This window comes from Solanum tuberosum, unplaced genomic scaffold (assembly GCF_000226075.1).
Source record: "Solanum tuberosum cultivar DM 1-3 516 R44 unplaced genomic scaffold, SolTub_3.0 scf00268, whole genome shotgun sequence".
In the NCBI taxonomy this organism is placed as follows: domain Eukaryota; kingdom Viridiplantae; phylum Streptophyta; class Magnoliopsida; order Solanales; family Solanaceae; genus Solanum; species Solanum tuberosum.
This window is the reverse complement of record NW_006239190.1, coordinates 165061-174974: the sequence shown is the minus strand read 5'-3', so window position 1 is coordinate 174974 and position 9914 is coordinate 165061. Positions and strand designations below refer to the sequence as shown.

The following is a 9914-nucleotide window of genomic DNA, read 5'->3' as shown; positions in this document are numbered from 1 at the left end:
TCTGCCCAATAGGGCTTCACTAAAATGGGCATAACTTTTCACTCGGAAGGATTCAATTATCTATCTTACCATAGGTTATGGGATACACAATTCATTTTGTGCTAAAAGTTATGACCATCTGAAGTTGACCCATCATAATTTTCAGCTAACTGGCTGCTGAACCCTCATCTACGGTTGCCATCCACGGACCGTGGATCGAACGACGGTCCGTGCTGGTCGACCGTAGTTATGTCAGAGGGCTGGTAAAGGGGGGTCTCGATCCACGGACATAAACCACGGACCGTGGTTTGATCTACGAACCGTGGGTCTGTCCGTGAGTCGGGACTTAGCCAATTTTTCTGAGCTAGTTTGGAGAGGAGTTTCAGTGGTGAACCACGAACCACCAACACGGGCCGTGGTCTGACCTACGGTCCGTGGATGGAAACCGTGGGTTGCACCTTCAACTTCTCAAAATCTGTATTTTTGGTCTGTTTCTGATACGGGGTGTTACATAAGAATCCTTGGTTGAGATAAAATATTGCTTTAAATGCCCAAGCCTAATAGTGTATGCCCAACACATCATCTGTTTGTGGAATGACTTGTTCAGCGAGTTCCTTTAATGGTGGTTGTACTTTAGCTATTCTACTTGATTTATCAAAAGTGATTCACTTGTTTTTCTTTTGGAAGTCATTTTATCTACAAATAGAAAAAATGTTAACAAACAATTTGTGCATCATTAGAAAGTTAAATTAGAGGGGGCAATTGAAAGTGTTTTTGGTATATTTCGGCAAGCATGCACCTAAAGGCAATCACCACACAATCATTTAGTACGAACAAGTTAACACACGAATTTAGGCATGTAGTTATTTATTTATTTAATAAGATCGTGTAAGGATTATGAGCTCTCTTGTTTCACTATCTCAAATACAATGACAATTGGCAAAGGTATTCACCAAAATCCTTTCTAGTGTCAATACCCAAAGTCAATAAAAGAACGAACCAACATGGTTACCTTACTTGTCTATGATTAACTTTAAAAATAAAATCAAGTGAATCTCAATTATTTAAATTTGTATTCCACATGAATCAAAATTAGAGTAAAATATGCACTAAAATAACCACAGAAAATTGGATCAAAACTCCATCAGAAAATTGACCAAAACTTACCAAATTAGCTGTAAAAACAGCACCAAAATAGCTTTGAATGGACAAGACAACAAAAACTATATTAGAACAACACTAAAACAGCAAGAACTGAACAAAACTGATATCAAAACAACCACAAAAATTTAACCAAAATTGCATCAAGACAACAACAAAAACTGCACTAAATCAACTATCAAAATTGAAAAAAAATTTGCAGCAATATCTACACTAAACCAATAGCCAAAACTTACCAAAACTGCAGCAATATCTAGACTAAACCAACAACCTAAACTGACCAAAATTGCACTAAAGCATCTGCTTAAACTACAGCAAGCAACAAATACTATACAAAAGTGATAATAAAAAGGCCCTAGATAACATTTTGATAAACTAAAAAGAATGAAATCAATAAATAAAACTTAACAACGATTTGTTCATTCCAGTATTTCTTTAAAAAAAAAAGAACTAAAACCCCTAAAAAAATTTTAAAAATAAAGCTTTACCCACAAATCAATGTTCCCTTGGTTGGTTAGAATAGATGAATCGGAAGTTGAAAAGTTAGGCGTCGAAAGTTGAAAGTTGTCGAAGAAACTGGTTGGAAGAACGGAGCAATTTCAATTTTTTGAGAAGATCATCGTCTGCCCAGCCGAGAGAGAGAAGAACGTGTTTGAGAGAGAGGGAGTGAAAAGTTTATTTATTTAGTGTGTGGATTGTTTTGTATTTATAAAAAGATTATAAGTTTTTGAAAATATTAATTGAATCCCCAATTAATTTAATCAACTATTTAAATGTCTTTGACCTTTGTTTCGTCAACATTGTCACCAATAGTTAATCCAAGACTTAAAATACCTTTCCTTCAATTTTCTCAACACACCTTGGGTATCTGGAGTGCATAAGAGAAGATACTGGGAAGAAATGGAAGCTCTACTTGTAAGAAAACTGGGCGACCCAACTCTGCCACCAAATGCCTCGGAGAATCCATCACTCGATCTCTCAACCTCCCACCCTATTCCTAATTTGGAATCGCCAACCTCCGTTAGAGTTCGAATCAAAGCCACCAGCTTGAATTTCGCAAATTATCTCCAAGTCCTTGGCAAATACCAAGAGAAACCCCCTTTACCCTTCATCCCTGGCTCCGATTACTCCGGTGTTGTTGAAGCCGTTGGCCCTAATGTCACTAAGTTCAAAATTGGAGACCACGTTTGCTCTTTTGTTGCCCTTGGCTCATTTGCTCAATTCATCGTCGCCGATGAATCCGACTTGTTAGTTCTTCCTTATCTCTCTTCTGTAGAAAGCTAGTTTATTTAACAGTTTTGGAATGATCTCAATTAGTAGTGAAATGATTTGGGCCCAATTGAACGGAATGTCAATGTATTTGGATGAGTTACATAATCCAATTTAACTAGTTTGAATTGAGGTGTAGTTAATTGATTGACTGATTAAACAATTGAAATTAGTGTAGATTGTGTTTGGTACTTGGTGCATATATATTTCAAAATACACTAAAACTTGCTAAAAATGGGAAGGGTAGCCGATTGGTCTTTGTATATGATACAAACTAGATGTTCTCTTTTCTGTTTTGATTCAATGGTTCAAAAAGTGTATTAACTTTGTTTTGTAATTGAAGGTTTCAAGTACCTGATGGATGTGATCTAGTTGCAGCTGGTGCACTTCCTGTTGCATATGGGACATCACATGTGGCTCTGGTGCATAGAGCGCAGCTGCGTCCCAAACAGGTATGTCACCTTCCCTGTTTGGGCAGAAAAGGCTTATGCCATTTTGTTTATAATTTATTGTTTATACACCTGAAAGCATGCGACGTATATTGGTTACACGTTGTAGGTTTTACTGGTACTTGGAGCAGCTGGAGGCGTTGGGCTCTCGGCAGTACAAATTGGGAAGGCTTGTGGTGCGACAGTTATTGCAGTGGCTAGGTACTTGTAGATTCTTATGTGTACAAGAAAGTTGGTTTAAGTTTTTTTGTACTAAAATTATCCTTGTCTTGTCTGTTGAATCTTAGGGGAAATGAAAAGGTGCAGTTTTTGAAATCTTTAGGTGTTGATCATGCAGTAGACTTGAGCAGTGCAAACGTCATTGAAAGTGTCAAGGGCTTCCTGAAGTCAAGAAAGCTCAAAGGGGTTGATGTCTTGTATGATCCAGTCGGTGGGAGGCTTACAAAGGATAGCTTAAAGCTATTAAATTGGGGGGCACAAATTCTGGTTATTGGATTTGCAAGTGGGGAAGTACCTGTCATCCCAGCCAACATTGCGTTGGTGAAGGTATTGCCTCTAAGCACCCTAGTCTTTTTTCCCTTTTACCCATTTGGTTCTTTCCTTGTAATGCATTTGATTGTACAAGAAATGTTAGTGCTCAATAAAAATGTATTACTCTAGTTTGTTAGATTCTTACCAAGATGTATCACTTCAGTTAATGAAATTCCTCTTCCACTGCAAATTGATGTCCTATGTTAGTTCACTTTGGAGTTGAGAAGGCTTCTTAAATCCGTAATGTTAAATTGTGAAATCTGTAAGTCCCCTCTTTGTTGTCTTGGAATTGAATGGGTATAGAACAGTAGTGAAAATGGTCTTGATGGTTATGTAGTATGTGAAGCAGGTATATTGGGGACACAGGTTAAAGAGTTGAAAAGGCTATTAAATAGTTATTGGAGTTCCATTTTCAAAATAATAATAGTAATAATTATTGGAGTTTGTTGTTTAATTCGGTTTGTAGGATACATGCTATATCATGGATTAAGTTTGAACTCGTGAAGCCTGTGAATTGTTGTTATCAGACTCGTCTATGCATGTGATTCAACTTTATATGTGCTTCAGCTACCATTGTTGGTTACTAGTGCAGCAATTTGTTGAGTATTTTCATTTCCAAGTAAAGATCTTCTAACGATACAATGATACATGCATAGATTGCGTTATTCTTAGATCCCACACAAGTTTGTCTCATTATGTGCAGTGTTAGAAGACACCTGTCTGATCATGGTGCATAGTGTTGCAAGTTTAGAGTAAGATTCGTGAGAGAATCAAGCCAGATCTGATTTGCTTGAGCTGAAATACAAAATTTCTATTAGGATGTGCTTGATTTGGTCTGCCTCAGTGCTTTATGATTCAAATTTCGCTTCTAGATAATTTTGGACGAATGGTAGAATCAAGATTTAACAGGCAACTGATGATGTTACTTGTTAACAAGGGCACATGCATAATTAGAACCAAAATGGTGAATAAATGAAGAACAAATATGCAAAGCAACTATTATCAGACCTACTACTGCGATGACCCACAAAATATATAAGGCAAAAAGGGCTAGAAATTTTTTTCTGATATCAATAAAATGGGCCTCGGCCCAACATAATTTGCCCCAAAACAAAACTTTTTTCTGAGTACTAAGAATCTGTTTGGATTAGCTGATAGGTATCTAAGTGCTGAAAAACATTTTTAAGTGCTAAAACTGATTTGATATATAAGCAATTCTGTGTTTGGATTGAAATGTTCAAACTGATAATAAGCCGTAGATGTGTTTGGTAAGAAAGTGTAGTTATAATTGTTCTTTTGTTAAAATGACAAAAATACCCTAGCAATTTCTCAAAAAGTTAGAAATGTATAATTATATTTGTAAGAAAAAGTCGGAATAACAAATATGGAATGGAAAGGAAGGTAGGACTTTTTGTTTTCAAGAAGGTATTTGAGAATTTTAAAAAATATTTAGAAATAAAATAGAAAAACGCTTGGTCAAAACTCAAACCAAAAGTGCTTATAATCTAAAAAGCCATAAGTTGGGAGTGACCAACTTATGGCTTTTGCTGATTTAATTTGTTCGAGTGTTTACTAGATGCAAATAAGCAATGTGCTTATAAGCCATTTTGACCAGCTTATAAGCTTCGCCAAACACCCTCTAAATTACAGTTGGGCTAGAGGTGATGCTGGACTTGGAAAATAGGTTGCTTTAGCTCCTAGGCAACTTCTATTACAACAACAACAACATACCCAGTGAAATCCCACTAAGTGGGGTTTGGGGAGGGTAGAGTGTAGGCGGATCTTACCACTACCTTGAGGAGGTAGAGAGGTTGTTTCCAAAAGACCCTTGGCTCAAGTGCATCAAACCCAAGTAAAAAAAAAAGAAAACAATGAAGAAAGCATAGTCGTTAATAAGAAAGGCAGTGTAAAGTCTACAAGAAAGAAACAATAACAACAGTAAATATGTGATAATTGAAACACAATACACAACATATGGCAAGAGCCACAAGGGTATGACTAGTACTACAACATACACTAACAAGCCTAAACATACGCACGGCAAGACAACACTCATCCCTACTAACCTTCTACCCTAATACATGAACTCCACTCCTTTCTATCTAGAGTCATGTCCTCGGTGATATGAAGCAGCGCCAAGTCCTGTCTAATCACCTCTTCCTAATACTTCTTGGCTACCTCTACCCCTCCGGATACCCCCTACAACCGGCCTCTCGCACCTCCTCATTGGGGTGTCAACACCTCCTTTGCACATGCCCAAACATAGGCAACTTCTATTGGGTGAAGAAAAAGATAGATGAGAGAAACAGATGCTGAAATTTTTCCATAGTATTAAAGTTGAATACTTCAGGAGCAATAAGAAAGTGCAGCATCAAGAACCAGTGATTATGATCTTTATTGAGGTTTAGGGGTTGGTGGGAGTGGGAGAGTACTGAAAGAATGTTTGGAGAAAAGGGCTGCAAGAAGGAAGAACTAGTGGACCAGAATGGGACAGAGGAGAAGGGTGTAGCAAGAGGTAGAAAGATGGAAGAAGATGAGAATAATTTCTTATAGCAGCCAATTTCCAGGTTTAATCTCTTAGAATTGATCATGGGGTTGAAGATTGGAGCATCTATATAATATCTTACAGATCTTGTCCCATATATTCTTCTTACTTGTACATATCCCAATTGAGATAATCTGCCGGTCAAATTATGTAGCTCTGAATTAGATATGTCCAAGCCTGCTAAGTTGAGTTAAGCATGTTGTGGGCACGACTAGCTCCTTGTACCAACTAATTAGTTTCGATACAAGTAGTAAGTTCAAAATTCATGTTCACAATATAAACTGTCATAATTCAAACCACATCTACTATGTTGAAACATGCTAGTAGCATAACATTTCTCAATCTTGAAGAATCTTAAGAGTCAAAATTCACGGTATTGTCACAAGAGGATGGCAAGACATATAAAAGTAACTGATTTCTTTTAAGACATGTTGCTCCTAAATAATTGCATCACAGGTCTCTCCACCTTTTGTTTCATTATATGAACTAGCTACTTCCAAGTATCCAGGAAACTAATAGTACAAGCAGCATGAGCTACAATTGACTTTTCTTACTTTTTATCTCTGTTTACCCCGTCACCCCTTTTCTTACTTTTTTTTTAAATCTCTGCTTACCTCCCCCCACAAACCAAAAGAAAAAGTAGAAAGCATATTTGTTTTCCTTGTATAGTAATAGCATAATTTTTTCTACAATTTTCGTTTTTCAGAACTGGACAATTCACGGACTGTATTGGGGAAGCTATAAGATACATCAACCCAATGTGCTTGGAGATTCTCTGAAGGAGCTTCTATCTTGGCTGTCTAAGGGTTTGATTACAGTCAACATTTCTCATACATTCAGCCTGGCAGAGGTAAGAAGCTATGGCCTTTATTACTTATTAAATCCGTGAAAAGTAAGAGAAGGATTCTAGAAATGTGTAGGGAAATTAGTATTTCACATTTGAAAAGGCTGATATACGATTCACCTGAATTAATTTTGGCGAGCACAAAACCAGTATATAAAACTAAAGCTCGTGCTTGTCAAAGATAGTATCAAAGATTGTCGAACCCACGAGGATTAGGATAATTTTATGCTAATTGAGAGTGATTAATTACTATTTGAGAATTCCAATAGTTGAGGAAGTTTGATTGTTAAATAAATTAATTAACTAAGGAAGAGTAATGGCACACTTCAAGTAGACAAATATAATTCAGAGAGGATGAATGAGCCATGACACGAATCCACCTGTTGAATAATTAGTGATTTTGGTCTCCTTTCACCAGCCTTCGTAAAGTATGAACGTTTCTTGCGAATACATTCAATTCTTCTTGTACCTTCTAATAATCATACTCCCTTCGGATATACAATGAAAAGAAAGAACAAAAAGTATAAAACATGAAGGTAGTGTTCAATGATTCCCTATAGATCTACAAATATTGATTTCTTTCGAATATCTTTGTGACACTTCTAGTGTTGAATTACTAATTCTTTCTTGCAATAGATTAATATACAACCGTAGAACGTCTGACAACGAATTAAACAGTGGAGAAACTCAATCATCTCTTGCGATTAATAATTTAACATCTCCTCAAGAAATCAGGTGAACACATGAGAAAAAGACGAAGTAATCACTAATCAAACCATAGGTTTCATCTTAACTCGATTACAAAAAGTTTGCTCCATACGTTGAGAGAAATCAACCATTGCTATATTAAACATTGACAAGTTCATGATTCAAGAGAATAGAAGAAAAGATGAATCAAAACCAAGAAGAAACTTGTGATAAATCTTCAAACTATCATCAAAACTTGGAATTTTGTGTTCCTTTTCTCTCTCTTTTCATCCAAAAGATGCGTTCTGTCCCCTCCGCCCTAGCTTCCTCCAAAAATCCTTTTTATATCCCCCTCGCGCAGAGCTAAAATAGATGAGCTGAAATTCTGCATCCTAGTCGCACCGTCGTGAGGACCAAAACTTCACCACTGCAATGGTCATGGCTGGTTTACAAATTCCTGAAGGAGTGTTGCAGCGGTCAAAACTTGACCGCTGCGATGATCCAGGCTGTTTTGCATCCAATATTTCTTCAGCTAATTAATTTTCATTCCTTGCATTTCTTTCGCTTGAATCTTGTGTATTTTCTCCTTGTCTCCTTCATAGCACACTTATCATTAAAACAACATAAATAGTGAGGAATTACATCATATAATACTCAAAACTCAACAATTCATATATGAGAAAAAGCATTAATACACATATAAATGTGACTTATCAAACTCCCCACACTTGAACCATTGCTTGTCCTCGAGCAAAAACAAATAACCCCAGAAAAACTACAGTTGAAGGATATCAAAATAAGTTCAGAGCTTTGTTAATCAGCAAACTTGACTTAGATCTACCAAGAGAATTGAACACCCTCTTTTCTTGCTCATAGTCACGTGTTGACAGTGAACTCTTGCGTCCCTGGAATCCCTATGCCTCACCAAACAGATTACCCCAGATTCACAAAAGGTATCAAGCCAAAAATTGCAAAATGAAGGGGAATGTTCAAGAACAATAACACTCGCACTCAGCAAAGAAATTCTTGTGCCACACAGAAGAGTACCATAAGCTTGCTTATTTTGTTGCTATCCACTAATATAGGAGTTCTCAAGTAAAGATCAAGTAGGGCTTTTCATTTGGTTGTAATGTGGATGTTGTAAGACTGTCATATGAGAAAAAAATGTTCTTTTCTCTCTCATCCCCACACCCACTGTTTTGACCTAACTTTACTTATGCCTCCGCCGCCGGCCACCACTCCTCCAGTCCCGGTGGTGAGCCATACCCTGATTTCCATCTTTATTTTCCTCCACTTCCCTCCACTCAAATGCCAGTTATTTCTTCCACTTCCCAAAATCCTAATCTAAAGTTTCCTACAGATTCTCAATCCCCAACCTCGTCATAAACTATAGTGCTTTATTGAATCCAAACAATCTGAATCGGTCTGTTTTACCTACAAATACTACTATCGAGCCTATTCCGTTGAGACAAGTTGAATATGACAATGGTGTTCCAGTAGATAATGAACAGAGGCTGAAGTTACTCGTATGAACATTATCGAACACTTACAATATGCAGTGATTGGTTAGTTTTTGTACGGCTAGCCTGATATAAAAGATATAAGGAAAGGAATACCTGTGTAGTGTGGTATCAATGGTACTTGTCGCATAAGAGTTTTGCACAACAAGCACATACTTATTAGATGTGCTCTTCTGAAAGACTTGGTCAATTTGTTGTCCAAGCATGCATACTACATCAAGGATAAGAAGGTATAGCTTATCAGATATTCAGATGCACCTACTAATCTATAATTCGACTTTTAGTCTCTAGATAAACTAGGCAGGCTATGGCATGAATCTCGTTTCCTAATCTTTTTCCTACATTCTTTGTAAAAGAATCTTTATTCACGTTAGCCTCAGCAGTGGGTAAACCACTTCACTTAGATATGGCCACCATTAGTAGAACCAGCCCTAGTTGTGCTAGAGTCCAGGTTCAGGTGGACCTATTATCTAGTTTCCCAGTGTCGGTGAGAATAGAAATTAAGGCTGAGGCTATGGGACTTAATTCATACAAAGGTTGTCAAATTACACTACAACTATCTTCCTAGTATTGTTCTGAATGTAAGTTACAAGGCCAAAACACAACCAATTGCAGAGTATTGTATCCTGAGTTGAGGCAGGCCCAAAGGGACACCTTTGATGACTAAGGCAAAAGTTATTTTCTTTTTTGCCCTTGTGTTAAACAATCTGGTTGTCAGACGTACTGATAGCATGAGTTTAGAAACTCAGGAACAAAATAGAGAACTTAAGGGTGCGTTTGGTATGGAGGATAACATTTTCCAATTTTCGCATGTTCGGTTGGACAAAATTTTGGATAACATGTCCTCTAGGAAAACAAGTAAAATGACTTTCTTAATGGAAGTAGGGTAAACGAGTTCATTGTCTCCTTCCAACCCACCCAACGACCCC

The 9914-nt window shown here is 37.1% G+C and overlaps 1 protein-coding gene across 1 annotated transcript in view; it reads left to right on the top strand.

The window, feature by feature from the left end:
* The first annotated feature begins 1981 nt into the window (after positions 1 to 1981).
* The window catches only part of LOC102589925 (quinone oxidoreductase-like protein 2 homolog), a 12596-nt gene continuing 4663 nt past the window's right edge, over positions 1982 to 9914 (top strand). Inside the window, exons 1-5 of the mRNA XM_006358100.2 lie at positions 1982 to 2387; positions 2753 to 2861; positions 2968 to 3059; positions 3146 to 3404; positions 6641 to 6784. Coding sequence (XP_006358162.1) covers positions 2041 to 2387; positions 2753 to 2861; positions 2968 to 3059; positions 3146 to 3404; positions 6641 to 6784 — 951 coding nt within the window. The 5' untranslated portion in view covers positions 1982 to 2040. The remainder of the gene's footprint in view (positions 2388 to 2752; positions 2862 to 2967; positions 3060 to 3145; positions 3405 to 6640; positions 6785 to 9914) is intronic.